Here is a 16936-nt window from a genome sequence, read left to right on the forward strand (position 1 = left end):
AGATTAATCCTACCGATTGGGGTCGGCCCTTCCCTACTACAAATCCTGCTTGCTTCTTTTCATTTTTGCCTAAAACCTTGACTTCACCATAAGCGTCTGTACCGTATTTACAAAGTCCTGAACAGCATTAAAACTAGGAAGTTTTAACGAAACACTTCCGATACTATTCACTTTTAACGAAAAACCACATTTTTACCTTTTCCTGATACTATTTACTACACATTTATTTGTCATTTTTCATTAAAACTAAAAAAAATTTGGACTGTTTGTTAGTTTTTCTTTAAAACTAACGGTATGCCGCAAAAAGCTCACCTGCCATGCCGAAACAACGCCAATACAAGCAGTCGTAAGCAATTGTATTCCGACATATACCTAAAAAGTAAAAACCCTGTAATATAAGGACATAGAATCTACAATTGACCATCTACGCCTGCTGTTTCTACCCAGACGACATCCATTTTTTTGGCCTTACCCAATGCAATTCAAGTATAGAGTCTCTGGCATTGATGCCTATTTTGTAAAAGCATGGCAAATCCTTGCATCTGCATCATATCCCATTGTAGAAAAAGTTGCACGCCTCTCTGCGTTTGGGGACAATTTGGTTGTTTTTCAATCTCACATGTGAGACTAACAAGGGCCATAAACATAGCACAACAGTGATGGTATATCCACCATGCATGGACGAATATCACTTCCACTTATTCTCAGTATGTATTCTCGCAGTGCCAAACCAGTGTAGAGGAATAACATTGTAAGCCTGAAGTGGAAACGTTGGCAAACATCCATCCCAAATCGAAGATCTTAGTATACGTAGTGTTGCTGGGAAAAGAAGGAATAGCAGCGCAGTTCATCTCTGTAAGCGTTGTATTCCTCTTTAACCTTGAGTTGGATATCTTTGATAGAGGAACGCACGTTTATGGGACCGAGAAAGAACCTCACAAAACTCCCTCCCTGAGATTTCCCAGGAAGAAACGAAGCAGCAACTCAAGATAGAGTAATGATAGGGTGACTGAATTTCTAGATTAAATTTTAGAAACTAAAGGACATGGAAATTGATGATTGGTTTATTACTTAGGCGTTGATTAATGTGCTCAATCTTATTGGTAACACATCATTTAGTTTGCAAATGTAATCTAAAAATTTAATCTCTCTAACATTACCTATTATTAGATATGAGATTTTTTTTTCCTTCTTTATTGTTAATCTAATAGGGACCATACTCAACTAGCAAGCAGTGCGAAACACGCATGCATGCATGCAAGGGACCAGAAACGTTCAAGTATTTCAATGCATGTTATATATAATTAGATAAAGTCTTTCAACAATATTTTGGAACGTAGCCATTGATTCTCTTCTGGCCGCCCAAATATTTGCTAGAATATGTTAAAACACTCAACACCCTGTTATCTTAACTCGCAAAGAATGGTATGTGGCCGTGATGAATGCTTTCTTAATCAAATCACCTTACGAAAAATTAATAGTTTTAACCTTTCCAGTTCAGTTTAGAAGTTTTAGAATTGATTGAAAGAAAAAAAAATTTAGAATTGAATTACGCGTAATATTTTCCAAATTTTAAACTGCAACTTGAATATTGAATGCTTCTTGGAGGAAACATTTTAAGTATTTTTTCAAGATTTACTTGCATTTTCACTAAGGATTGGTTTGAAAAAAAACTTTCATCAAAATCATTTTCAGTCATTTTAGAAACACTTTCAGATAATTCACGTGTTCTTACTGATAAGTAGATGTGTAAATTCTAATTATTCTTTCCTATATGGACTTGTATTGGGAAAGAAGGATTTCCTCTCCCTCTTATTACTATAAATAAATAAAGTCACTACATATGAGGGAATAAGACATAATCCCCACGATTCTACAAATACATCTCTCTCTACAATCTCTCCTTGATGTCGTCCCTCTTTCCTTAGTCAAATAAAATAGGCTACAACATATTTTTATTTCTGAAAACTCTATAGGCTTATTAATTCCGCAGTTTTGCACTGGCGTTTAAAGCCCAAAAACATTAACTAGCAAAGCCCAAATAAAATACCCTGGCCCAACGGAACCGGACTATATTGGAAGTGAATTTGTTTGGTTTCTCTAACCATTTCTGCTGAGAATCGAACCAAACCCATGAGGGACTCCGACTCGGTTTGCGACTCTGGCCCAACGGAACCGGACTATATTGGAAGTGAATTTGTTAGGTTTCTCTAACCGTTTCTGCTGAGAATCAGAATCGAACCAAACCCATGAGGGACTCCGACTCGGTATGCGACTTTTGGGTGAACTGAGTCGAACCGCATCGTACCCACCCCGTAACGCGTAAGCAACACACATCGACTTGGCTTCCAAACTAAATCTTCCATTGTTTACTGGTAAAATAGATTGATCCCAAGGTAATCATTAAACATTAACCTAAACCGTATCCATTCAGGCAAAATAGATTGATACATCTTTTAAGCTGCCATCCAAACTTTGCAATGCAACAGAAACAGCGGACATTTTCGTGCGAACCAACGCTTCAATCGCCATGTTGAAACTGCATTTTGAACAAGCACCCAAAACAAATTGAACCAAAATTCTAGGATACTCGAGGTGCTCTAATCGTTAAATCTTTAATTCCAATGAAGGGGAAATCAAAGGGGTTTTTTGTACCCTCAATCTGTGGATTCTGTACAAATAAATGAACAAAAACTGCATGCAGCATAATCCCTCCCAAGATACACTAAGAACAGTTCAAACGAAGTTCAATATTCATAGCAAGTGAAGAGCAAAACAGAGATGGAATGGCGTTCGTGATCATCGCAATGCAGTTTTGACAAAACACGAACACAATTGGAGAATCATACACCTAGAGTTTGATAGTATTCGATGACTAAAAACCCTCTATTCGAAGGTTGATTTCTTCTTCGAAAGAACGAGCTCTGAATCTCTGAAAGAGAAGTAACCCCAAGGATTATATGATTGGGCATTTCATCAAACAAGCTTCGCAATTGAAAACCCCACAAGATATGTATAAGCACCAAGAATTATATGAACCACAATCGTATTTCATTTCCTACCAAGATAAAGATCGAGTTCCAAATCAACGTAAATTCGAAAAAAAAAATTGAAAGTAAAATACACATTTACTAATTAAAACCCTAACCCTAGACCCATACGACTTGATTTCAAGTACCAGACATTGAAACCCACAAACCCTAACCCTTCAAGAGCTGGTGAACTTAGTCACGGCCTTGGTCCCTTCCGAAACAGCGTGCTTGGCGAGCTCACCAGGGAGCACGAGCCTCACGGCGGTCTGGATTTCCCGGGAAGTGATCGTCGGTTTCTTGTTGTACCTCGCGAGCCTGGACGACTCCTGGGCGAGCTTCTCGAAGATGTCGTTGATGAAGCTGTTCATGATTCCCATGGCCTTGCTGGAGATCCCGATGTCAGGGTGGACCTGCTTCAGCACCTTGAAGATGTAGATCTTGTAGGTCTCCACGCTCTTCTTCGATCTCTTCTTCTTCTTGTCTCCGGCGGCCGCTCCGGCCTCCTTCGGGAGCTTCTTTCCGGCCTTGGGCTTTTTCTCGGCGGGGGCTTTCTCCGCCACGGCGGACTTCTTCTCCTCTGCTGGCTTCTTCTCGGCGGGCTTCTTCTCGGCTTTGGGCGCCATTGTTAGAGTTGGGTGAGAGAAAAGTTGGGGGATTTGGGGATTTTTCGATTTGGATTGAAAGACTCGGAGAGTAGGATGTTTCGTGATGGACTTAAAGATGAGGAGAATGTGTTTTTATATAATGGGGAGCGGTTGGATTCCATTGGCTAAATTGGTTTGACGAGGATCGCTGTCTGGGATGTGGTTTTGGCCGTGGATTGGGTTTGGGAAAGTTCAAACATTGACGGTTGCGATGTGTTAAGCTGGTTCAAGCGGATTGGTGCCCTGATCGGTTAGTTTAAGTGGAATTGGACGGTGGATAGTTTTTGTATGAAACTGAGAACGGACGGTTGAGATGAGGGACTGATCGATGACATCATCTGGGTGTAGTTCTTTTTACGAAGGATATGCAAATTAGAAATATCAGATAGTAAAACTTGGGTGAACTTGATACAATATTTTACAACAAAAGATAATAAAAGAATTGATTCTTACCAATTGTGAACATGGTTTATATCCCCAAGTAGATTGGAAACCTTAAAACCATTGTAGAAGAGAAATGCGTACAAAATTTTCTTAAAGTTGAACTTTTTTATGAATTATGCCCTTCATGTTTTTTGTACAATATTTTATAATATTGGCGATACGAAAATTGATTTTATAGTATGAGATGACAGAGATTCCATGAAAATGCCCACTTTAAAAGAATATTCTTAACATTTCTCGATTCTGAAAGATTGTATTAAGATTAAAGCACTTCCACCGTGCTTAATTGCCCTATGGATAGGCTCCAAATCCATCGCAATCCACCCCCTCTCCCCCCCCCCCCAAAACTCCTTTAGCCCACCTTCGGCAACTAAGCAAAGAGGAGCCAACCAAGAGGTCAGGCAAAAATCCAAGGCCCAAGGGCCTGGATAGATGTGACGTCAGACATGTTCTAAAAAAATTTGCGTCAAGCGTGTGGGCAACACACGCAAGTGGGCGCATCTCCGACATATTTTCAAACGGAGGGCCCCACATGTCAACCCCACTCAATTACCATTGAATCTGGACCATTTGATTTCTAAATTGTCCACGTTTTTTGGCTTAAAAAATTAGAAATGTAACGGTGGGCCACGTGTCACAATCTGGACTATTAGATTTCAATTTTTTGGTAATCCAACGGTCTAGATTAATTAAGTTAATAAAAATTTGAAAAATAATTAAAAATCTGAAAAAATATCAATAATTTTTATAATTTATAATTTTTTTTTTATAAATACCTTGCCATTTTCTCCCACTTTACACCATATTTCAATATTTCAACGATTCTAGACAAGTAAGGACACATCGCAAAACGGAATTGATTAAAAATCTTATCGAAATCTATCTATAAAAAATGTACTTTCGGATAATAACACGTAGCTTAACGAGATCGGTTAAAACTCCTATCAGAAATTAAAAATAAAATTATTTTTTATTATTTTATAAAATAAAAAATACTAATATTTTAATACAAATTGTTTAAGCTATTCAGTATTGTGGTGGAGATGCAATAAATAATTATTGTTCATTAAAAGTTGTTACTATTCACTAAGAGATTGAATTGCCTATGGCCAAGGAGGCCCTTTACAATTGCTTTTAGGAAGCTTCCAAAGAATATTTAACCTTAAAAGATGCTTTCTGTACTGTACTGAGTGAGTGTATATGGTTGCTCAAATCTGAATGAGATTCCAGCAGAGTTGGGGAAGATGGAATCTCTAATAGGGCTTAATTTTGCTGAAATTCCAATATCTCAAATACTCATGAACACCGCTGGGATGGTCGAATCATTCATGAGGAGAAATCCAGAAAATATTTGGGTCTTTCGGATGATGCTTTTCCGAAAGATTTTGCTAGGCCAATAAGATCGACAAGCATCCCGTCCAGGTCTCTCTCTCTCTCTCACACACTTACATTTCTTCCTGGGAACGTGCTGCCTTGTCAGTTCAGCCATAAAAGTAAAGGCCCTTCATATCTTGTACTGTGCCATCACTTCAGGTCTCCGGATTGGAGGCTTGAACGTACTCTCTCTGTATATACAAACATTGCTCATTACGAATGTACTACTAACAACGATAGTAAAGATGTTGGGGTTTGCAGCCCATTGAATCCAATAATGGCTGGCGTTGTTAATAAGTGAACAAATCTGAAGTGGATCTATGAACCATCATGCCTCTGCTTTCCAGATAGGGGAGAAGCATGGTATGCTTCAGCCACTGGAGTTTGGGGAATCAATTGAGAGATGGCAACGAAGTGAAAGTTCCCGATTTCTGAGATCCTGGTTCCGGGTAAAGGAGGGGCATTCAGCTAATTGTGCACGAGGAAGAAAATAATATGTGCAGTACCCAACGAGAAACAACTGATCCTTGTTTTTCCGATCATTTTTGGACATTTGGCGTGATAGGAGTTGATGCCAAGAACATACTTCGTCTCCCATGGACAAAAGGAGAAAGAAAACGTTCAGGGATTGCATCATTCGGTTTTGTTCAATGACATATTGGGGAACTCTACTCAAGAGAAAGAAAGAGATGTTGGAAACTAATGTGTTTGTAGTACGTAATTAATTTCCATGCAACTGTCAATGCAGGAAGTTCATTGTATAACAAGTATCCCAGATTACATTTATTCAACTATGTGCGGGACTTGGAGTAGTCATGTTTTGGTTGAAAATGCAATCAGCTATTTCAGATTTTGTCTCTGCAGCAGCAATGGCAGGTACGAACATCAATTTCAATCTGCTAGTTTGGTTGGTTCGTGTTTTACGATCCAAATCTATAGAAAACTTGCAAAGCCAATGACATATTGGTGGCAAGGATGAGGATTACTAGTGTCTTATTTCAGATCATTGCCTCTGAGTACGCGTCTTGCAAAATTTAGGGCACCAGCGAAACTGAAACCGAGTTTGAGCCAACCGATCGAATCAATGTGTAGACTGAAATTTTAACTCCCCGTCCAAAACTAACTGATTTGATTATAAGTTCATTCCATACCGACCGAACCAGACCGGAATAGGGTTATTATATACATTCTAATATGAAAGGGGGTCATTCGAATTCGAGCGTATCTAAATAGGTGAAATTACAAAATTAAACACTGAGTTGCCGCCCAAATTAATTGGTGGCGCCATTGAAATAGCGTCTAAAATCCCTATTTTCCTTTGATATTCTACACATCTGCATAATTCTCATTTCTTTATTTAGGCAATGAAAACTTGAGCACAAGAAACAATAATCGATAGACTGCTAATGATATTGAAATCGGATTCATGACAACAAAAGATTTTGCCGAAAACCAGGTAAATTTTTCAAACGCCATAAGGACAAAATCAAATCGGGCTAAAGGGGTCTAACCACATCAATGTAAAACTCAAGCAAATGCAAATATTCAACAAATTTATGTTACTCAAATCCTGATTTTCAATTTAAAACATTAAAGTAAGGAAGTGGGCTGTTCATTTCGAATTCAAGAGATTACAGAATCCAAATTCATCAATCCATGCCACCACAAATTTCAGATCATTGTATTTCATCCAATAGATAAGATATTACATATCTACTAACCAGAAACCCTACACACTAAACACATAAAGATCCACTCTTCCAAGCCCTAAAAGACGCAGACGACGAACAGAACAGAACCCACCACACTTCAAGAGCTGGTAAACTTGGTCACCGCCTTAGTCCCCTCAGACACCGCATGCTTAGCGAGCTCACCAGGAAGCACCAATCTCACAGCAGTCTGAATCTCCCGGGAAGTGATCGTCGGCTTCTTGTTGTACCTCGCAAGCCTCGACGATTCCTGGGCGAGCTTCTCGAAGATGTCGTTGATGAAGCTGTTCATGATTCCCATGGCCTTGCTGGAGATCCCGATGTCAGGGTGGACCTGCTTCAGCACCTTGAAGATGTAGATCTTGTAGGTCTCCACGCTCTTCTTCGATTTCTTCTTCTTCTTGTCTCCGGCGGCGGCTCCGGCTTCCTTCGGGAGCTTCTTCCCGGCCTTGGGCTTCTTCTCGGCGGGGGCTTTCTCCGCCACGGCGGACTTCTTCTCCTCTGCTGGCTTCTTCTCGGCGGGCTTCTTCTCAGCTTTGGGCGCCATTGGAGTGGTGAGAGAAAATTAGGGTTTGGGAATTTGGGGGTTTTTCGAAATTGAAGGGATGTGATTCGATTAAAAAGAGAGAAGGTATAGACGCAGATTACTTTGTGTGTGAGTTGGAGCGGAGGAATGCATTTGTTTATATAGAGAGGAGTCGGCTGTTGTTATTGGTTAGTAGGGTTTTCACGCGGATCGCTGATGTGTGTGAGACTCTGGCCGTGCGATTTGGTTTTCAAAAAGTTTAGGGATCGACGGTTGTCATGAGTGGGGACCATTATAGCGGACTTGGATGGATCGATGAGTTGGCGTGTTACTGCACCGCCGATTCTTTATGCGTGATAGATGGTTGAGATATGTCATTTTCACAGCCTCTCTAGCAATGTTTTTATTTTTACGTGTTTTTAAGGTGGGTGTAGTCAATTTAGATTTCAGAGGATTTTAATTGACTTTTTTAAATGATAGATTTTAAAAGATTTTAATAAATTCTACAATTTTATATGGATTTTGACAGATTATTATGGATTTGTATGGATTTTTTTCATGAATTTCTTAGGATTTCTTTTTTTACTCCTACAACATAAATTTGTTTCTCAATGCACAATCTGAAAAAGAAATAAGCATATGTATATTGATATGGAAATATAAACCAATCAAATTTGTCTTTTCTTTCCCTTTCTCATTTGAATTGTGATTTCTTTACGAAAAATAATTTTAACTAATCAAAACAAGCAGTGCTTCTTAAATCAAATGTCTCAAAATTAACCATTTTTCCTCAACAATTGATTAGTTCATAATGTGTTATTCAGTCTAAGTACAGTTACTAATATCAATAGGCTTTCGAAGATGCTTGCACCCTTACACTAACATGATTACACGAAAAAAAACAGAAAGCTTGAATTGGCAATTAGATTCTTAGTAGTAATTTCCAAGAGTTCAATTAACATGGTAAAAAGTTAACACATTCAAATAGAACACATAATCATTACAAGAACTGCTAGCAGCTATTAACAATTCCATCAAAGCATTACAAGAAATACTATTACACAGTCCAAAATAAAGGAAATAAAAATTTCAAAAAATATTGAACAATTCAAAAAATTCAAGTTTGCAACTGGGACAGTGACATATGAACGTGAAAGGAAATCAGGTTGGCAGGTTCTATGTCTAAAAGAAAATGGAGAGTGTGAAAGAAAGATCGAGTTGCAGAATGGAGAAAGAGGGAGAGAGAAAGAGCGAGGGGTTTGAAAAAAAAATTCTAGGGGTGGAGGTAGGATTTTGTTATGCTTATAATCCCTTCTCAAATCCTACAAAATCTCTTATTGAAAGAAATCCTTCAAAATCTATGAATTTTTTAATACCTATAGATTTGCATGGACTCTATAAAAATCCTTTAAAATCTCAGTTGACTACATCAGGATTCTAAAGTCTTTTAAAATCCTTTAATTGACTACCCTTGTATTTGAATGGATTCTTTTAAAATCTTTTAAAATCCTAGTTGACTACACCATAATTCTAAAGTCTTTTAAAATCCATTAAAATCCTCATTTGACTACACCCCCCCTAAGTGTTTTGTGTTAATCGTTTTTTTATTTAGTTATCAAGATATATTTTTAGATTCATCCATAAAAATGTGATTCAAGGAGGAATTTATAAAAAAAACATTCATTGGGAGCGAGAACCTGGCACAGCATGTAGTCTCTAACATTATTAGAAATTTACAAAATATAAATAGAGAAGTGTTGCAATCCTATCGGATTAGAAATGTGATTGTGTAAATCCTAGTATATCTAGGAGTATCTTGTAGTTACCTATTAAGAGATGTAATCCTATAGGAGTAAGGATTATACCCTTCCTACTACTATAAATAAAGGCATAAGGGGATGATACAACCCACACCTCAGAATAAATTTCTCTCTTTTTCTCTTGTAGCCGTTGCCCCCTCTCTCTATTCCTTAGATCGCTTGGTTAATTAGGCCTACAACAAGAAGCACATAATCAATAAAATAAAATATAAAAAAACTCAATGGAAGTGTGTGAAGTGAAATCGGTATGGAGATTTATAGTAACAACAATACCAAACTTGAGTACCTAAAGTAGAGCAAGGTTATTCAATTTGATAGCAGTAGGATTTCTTTGCTTTCAGTCCAAATTAGGAAGTAAATCTCCAATTTAAGCTCTACCATTCCTACACAATTGACAAAGAATGAGGAAAATCAGGATGCATTCATAGACAGGATTCCTTTTTCATGAGCTATTATAATACCAAAATACACTAATCCGAACAACAACGCCTTAACAAAATAACGCAACTTTCTTCGGATCAAAAACTTAAAACACAAAGAAATTTCATATAACAAGGGAAACAGGATATGTAGGTCCAAAAATAGTAACCCCATAATAACAAGACAAAACTTTATATTTTGAGGACTATTGCCTCCACCACACCAGTTGCGCCGCTATCACAAATCTGCCAAGACCACCAAGAAGGAGATGTTGGAGTATGCCTGAAAAACAATTGACGTGACAACATGTAATTAGTTATTTGAGGCAACTGAATGTCGAGTCATCGACCAAGGGCAAGTGAGAACATACATCAATTGAGTGTATGACTTAACAGCGAATTAGGAAGGTTTATTATTGATTAGGATGAGTCTAAGGAATAACTTAGGTAGTAGGAACGGGACTGCACAAAGGTTCGTCTTGAGATATGTATCCTACAGATCATAAGTCCTAAAATATGTCCATAGACATAGGCTGAGTGAAAGGACTATATTTATTTCTTTATTTTTTAGAGAAAAAGACTATGAAATATACGCAACGGCCCTTTTTTGTCGTTTTCAGTAGTAAGTCTCAAACTAAGCATGTGGTGACATGAAATAGACATAAATGTGCTCATCTATGAGATCAAGTTCATTGACCATTAACCAACCATAAAAGTGTACGAATGAAAGAATTATCTACTTGTCAATCATATCATGCTTCTAAGTTATGGATGCAACTAGTTCTTAAACATGAGACTTCACTGGTTATCTCGTGTTAAGGAATGTGAGCTTTGGTCTCGCCTCAAAGCTCTCAAACAATAGTAGAGCCCTATAACAGAGGTTCACGATCATGTGCATTAATATAGAGATATGTGAATACACAACCAAAACTATGTCACATTCTAGGTAATCAAGAAGGTTGATATTCTAGTAACTAATTGACGATCTACCTCAAGAAGTCTTTTTTTCAAAACAACATACATCAAGGCGATCATATTCATGCTTAGAATTTGACAAATGTTCTATGCTCTAAATATATGAAAATATAGTAGACAAAGGAACCTAATTGCATTGTAATCGTAATGAAGGCTTTAAATATGTGTTGTATGAATTCAAACATATTTTGACTAATCTAGTTAGCCGAAATCCATTGCTAAATGTTACTATTCAGTTGTGGATATTCCTACAAGGTTCAATTATAATGGTTACTAACTATGTAGAAACAAATAAATATCTTTAATTAATCAAATTAACACTGCCAGCTTTAGTTGGAACCTACAAGGTCACACAAAATAGAATGATATTGAAGGATAAATTTGGTGAATGTTGAATTTAATATAAGTTGTTTATATTTAATACTTTTTTTATTTTATATTTGATTAATTCATTTGGAGCTTATATTTATGGGTTAGTCTCAGTTTATTACCTTAAAGTTTCGTGGTTTTTAACATTTGGTATATAAAGTTTTTTTCATCCTAGAGTCATACATTAAGTCTTAATTTTCGGACAGTCTCATACATCTGTTAAGTTGACTATTAAGTAAGCCGCTAACTAGTGAAGTGGTGCCATGTGGACAATGACTGGGAGCCATGTGTCATTAAAGGCCCACGTGGAAATTAAAAAATTAAATTAAAACTAAAAATTTAAAATTTAGAAAATTAATTTAAAATTTAATAAACTAAACATAAACCTAAATCTTAACCATCCCCCATCGCTTAAACCCCTTATTTCTCCTCTGTCTTCGCCAACTCGGTCTCCATCCTCCGTCCCTCTCCCCACTTGCACTCGTCCTTCCTTTACCACCACCTCCCAACCCGACCCATCCCTCCCCTAATCTTTCTAGAGGTATTCATCAATTCCCCCCCTAAACTTGTGATCATTGGCCAATTTCCCCCCTCAACTTTAATTTTGGTCAATTTCCCCCCTCAACTTTAATTTGGCCAATTTCCCCCCTCAACTCTCATAATTAGTCAATTTGCCCCCTTCTGTTAAATTTTTTTAATTTTCCATCTATTCTTTTTTTTTTTCTTTCAATCTTTCTAATAACTTCCAACAAAGTACTAAAATTAACATAAACTCACCTGCATAATATAGGGTAAAATGTACAAAAACATAATACAATTAATATATGATATGGGTTGATTATAAGAAAAAGTTATGAATCGGGTTTAAAGCATGTAGAAGAAGAAATAATAATCCTAAACTCATGGATCAGACCTATTTCAATAAAATGGGTTATTCTTAATAAGGAGTCGATAATTATGAATTGACTAACCGTTTTTGAACTAAAGCTCGATTCTCCGTAATTTACTTGAACTTAGCTTTCACTTTTATAAAGAAAATTGTATTCACATACAAAAACGTACACATCAATCATTTTCGTTATCAATTTTGTATAGTAAAAAATCAAATAAAATTACTCCATACTGATTTATTATTACTAATAATACTATCTATGATAAATTGTAAAATTCTAAATTTTAATCTATTTGTAATACGATAAAGACATAGAAAAATGATTAACATACATCTTATTTAGTTTCTTACACACACTTGTTTAATTATGATCAAATTAAAAAATTAACAATAAGATACAAATTGACAAATTATGAGAGTTGAGGGGGGAAATTGACCAAATTAAAGTTGGTGCGATGGCAAGTGCCTTCGCCCATGAGCGGTAGGTCTCGGGTTCGAGACTTGGGAGCAGCCTCTCCATAAATGGGAGTAAGGCTAGCCGACATTCACCTCTCCCAGACCATGTGTAAAGCGGGAGCCTTGTGCACTGGGTACGACCTTTGTTATAAGAGTTGAGGGGGAAAATTGGCCAAAATAAAAGTTGAGGGAGAAATTGGCTAATAGTCACAAGTTGAGGGGGAAATTAATGAATACCTCATCTTTCTATACCTGACCTGGATTCCCGATTTGGACTCTCCACCACCATGAAAACATGGAATTTGCAGGTGCGGCGTGACTGGGTTTTGTCTCGGCAGCGTGATAAGGACGGCCTGATCTTCGGCCTAATCCTCCACCGCCTGATTTCTCCTCCGTAATCTCCAACCTTGCTCTCAAATCAGATGACTCACTTCCATTCGAGCTTCGACAAATCGATCACCGCAGTCCCTAACGGCAACAGTAATCCATTTTGCAGTTGCTCTCGACCCTCTGATTATATCCAGGTACAATGTCGTTCAGGTGGATTTCGTCGTAACGAAGGGGATTGGGAGTGGGGGGGGTGAGGTAGGAGAGGAGGGTTGGGTGGGATGTAAAGAAGAGAAGGGAGAAGGGGGTTGGGGAGTGAAGGAGGGGCATATCGAAGTCTTCCTCTGTGAGCGGGTTTCGAAGGAAGTCTGGAATCGGGTTTTTTTACTGGAGGGGGAGATCTTGCAGACGAGAGAAGATGAGGAGACAGCCTTCACCTTCGTCCCCAAATTTCTGATTGCATCTCTCTGTGATTTATCTGTCTCCATTAACCATTGTAGAGACATACTTTTCGAAAGGGCAATGAATTTGTCCATCCACAGTTTAGCACTGTTCTGTAGAACCCAATTTGACGAGCCAATTTGTATTTGGTTGAAAGCCTTGAAGTCGTTGAAGAGCTGAGACTAGGAAGTGTAAGGTTTTATTTTTTTATTTTATTTTTAGTTTTTTTAATTTTCACGTGGACTTTTAATGACACGTGGTGCCTAATCAGTATCCACATAGACGTCACGTCATCAGTTAACAGCTAACTTAATAACCGACTTAATATAAGACTATACGAAAATTAAAACTTGAGGTATGACTCTGGATAAAAAAATACTTCATGTACCAAATGTTGACTTGAGGTATGACTCTAGATAAAAAAATACTTCATGTACCAAATGTTGAAAACAACGGAAGTTTAGAATAGTAAACTGAGATTAAGCCTATATTTATTATAAGTTTTTTTTTTTTCAAACAATCGATATTATCCATACTAAGGGAAGAGGGATGAGCTTAGCCTCATGATGGGCTAGCAATAATGTGGTTCAAATTCGTCTTTGGCGAGAATCGAACCTAAGATCTCTGACTTATCAGTGAAGAGAAATATCACTAACCGTAATTTTAAGTGGCTTATTATAAGTTATTTGAACTAAAATAAATAAGGAAGCTCAATCTGAAAGGAAAGATTTGATTAATTACATAAACTAGAAGCAAATCAGGCTAAAGCCTAGCAACAAAGGGTATGCACGGCAAGCCCAAAGGAAGTGTCTCCTAAGGCATGCGGCACACATGTGAGATTAAATATTAAATTGTAATCTTACTGGCTTATGAAATTGCACTATATATCCTAAAGGTCCTTAGACCTAGTGCTGGTTTTTTACACATGGTGAAATCAAAAATTGAGGGAGAAGGAAATTAGATTTTCTAATTAGAGAAACTAAAAAATAAAACACTACCCATTGCAGTATTTACCTGGAGGAAGGGGACCAACCGGTTCGTCACTATCCTGCTTCATCAGACAAAGATTAATTGATGTGGGTACTAACAGAGGGCTAACAGAACGAATTCAATTCATCATTATATGTTTTCTAAAGGCTGGAATTCTAATATTAATTTAAGCTTATGCATGTGTTCTTAAAAGTGTTTTGCATGAACATAAGCACGTCAATTAACCTATATCAAATGGATTAATTTAATCAGATTAAATAGAATCCAACGTTTTGCTAACCATGCATGTAAATTATATTATATATGCTTATATCACATTGCCATGTTTCTGCACACCTGTGTTGTAGTCCACAAACCAACAAAAGAAACTGGATGAACAAGATATGGGTGTGAGCGAGCCACTCGAGCAAAAAAGCTCACCAAAATCCTTCAAATAATGCTAATAACACTTTAACAGTCACCTAACACCATATTGTGTTGCCAAGGAGAAGCACTTAATGGACCGAGTAGAAAATATTGATGTTGGAATAATGACCACGAGAAGCAACACTTGAGCTAGAGTGGGGCATAAAAAGCCTCTATGTAACATGAGCTATGAGAAATGAGACAAAATACTGGTTTAATATTGAGGTGCTTTTATAAAAAGTGGGTATAAAAAAAAGCTGAGCTAAAAAAAAGTGTTTGGTAAACATTTTAAAATAGCTTATTTTCACAGTTTTGGGTAAAAAAAAAAACTAAAAACGTGAAGCAGCAAAAATGAGTTTATTCTCACAGCACAACAGAATCAGTTTTTTTTTTTTTTTTTGCAAAACACATCAATACCAAACCAGCTCAAAACCTCAAATAACAAAAAATAAAAAAAAGGCTAGATTGAAATACAAAAAGGCAAAAGAGATAAAGAGAGTGAAGTACTTGAGATTATCAAGTACAAAGAGTTGTCATTGACTCCCACCCAAAAGTAGGAGCCGGCGGAAGGAAGATCAGTTTTTTTTTTTGCGCTTTCAACGAGACAGAGAAGGCCCTCGGTTTTCTTTAGTTGATCTAATTCATAAATTTTAGTTATTTCATACGAATTTTAATTCCTTACATGCAAGTAAACATGAGAGAAGTTATGAGTTGGAACTTATTCTTGTTTTTTTTATTCCTATTATTGATAAGTAAGCCAACTCTAAGTTCAAATCTGTATTAGTACTACAATGTATACCTACACTAATAGGGGTGTATTCAATTAGGATCTTGATGAATTTAAATCAATCGTTTTTATGGAGTTTACTTGATTTCTAGAGGTTTTATGTTAAATTTTGAGTGAATTACTCAAGAGGTGAGGTGAGACTTGAGAATGTAAAATATACTGTGAAATCTCTTGAATTTCTTTGAATTATTCAGTTTTTTAAAATCCTAATTGGATATACCTAAAATTTCATAAATTTTAATTATTTCATACGAAATTTTAATTCCTTACACGCAAGTAAACGTCGGAGAAGTTATGAGTTGGAACTTATTCTCTTTCTTTTTATTCCTATTATTGATAAGTAAGCCAACTCTAAGTTCAAATCTGTATTAGTACTACAATGTATACCTACACTAATATGGGTGTATTCAATTAGGATATTGATGAATTCAAATGAATCATTTTTTATGGAGTTTACTTGATTTCTAGAGGTTTTTTGTTAAATTTTGAGTGAATTCCTTCAAACTCTCAGGGGGAAAGGTGAGACTTGAGAATTCTTAAAATATACTGCAAAATCTCTTTAATTTTCTTGACAATTTTTAAAAATCCTTTAAAATCAATTTATAATTGAATACACATGGAGTATTATAAACTCCTTTAAGACCATGACTGAGTATACCTAAACTATAAGGTACCGTTTGGTACGCAGACATGACAGAATGGGACGGGACGGGACGGAATAGGATGGAACAGATGATGTAAATATTGAAAAATATAAGGAGAAATTTTGTTATAAAATGTTATAAATTTGTGTTCCACGGATGTGGAACGGGTCGTTCCAGGGGGAAGAGGTGGAACAAAAAATCAGCCAAATTTCGTCCCATGGGACAACCCGTTCCACAGTTTTTAGGCGCACCAAACGTGGGACGGAACGGCTCGTTCTGTTCCGTCCCGTCCCGTTCCACGTACCAAACGCTACCTAACATCCCACATCGTCCAAGGGAGTGGATCATGTAAGCCTTTTATGTATATTCTCATCTCTACTTAGTACGAGACATTTTGGGAGCTCACTGGCTTCGGGTTCCATTGGAACTCCGAAGTTAAGTGAGTTCGTTGCGAGAACAATCCCATAATGGGTGACCCACTAGGAAGTTCTCGTGTGAGTTCTCAGAAACAAAATTGTGAGGACGTGGTTGGGGCCCAAAACGGACAATATCGTGCTACGGTAGACTTGAGTCCATGATGTGGTGGGGGCCCAGGCCAGGATGTGACAATTTGGTATCAGAGCCAATCTCTGGGCGGAAGTGTGCCGATGAGGACTTGGGGCCCTTAAGGGGGTAGATTGTA

The 16936-nt window shown here is 37.1% G+C and overlaps 1 protein-coding gene and 1 pseudogene across 1 annotated transcript; both read right to left on the reverse strand.

The window, feature by feature from the left end:
* Positions 1–308: 308 nt before the first annotated feature.
* LOC114824156 (uncharacterized) lies at positions 309–2532 on the reverse strand (annotated as a pseudogene).
* A 497-nt stretch (positions 2533–3029) lies between these two features.
* On the reverse strand, positions 3030–7872 carry LOC103421421 (probable histone H2B.1). The gene is made up of 2 exons (XM_070818257.1): positions 7312–7872; positions 3030–3642 (listed from the first exon to the last, which is right to left on the reverse strand). The coding sequence occupies exons 1-2, from the start codon at positions 7748–7750 to the stop codon at positions 3209–3211; spliced, it is 873 nt and encodes a 290-aa protein (XP_070674358.1). The 5' UTR covers positions 7751–7872; the 3' UTR covers positions 3030–3208.
* Between the last annotated feature and the right edge of the window lie 9064 nt (positions 7873–16936).

This window comes from Malus domestica, chromosome 03, assembly GCF_042453785.1.
Source record: "Malus domestica chromosome 03, GDT2T_hap1".
Classification (NCBI taxonomy): domain Eukaryota; kingdom Viridiplantae; phylum Streptophyta; class Magnoliopsida; order Rosales; family Rosaceae; genus Malus; species Malus domestica.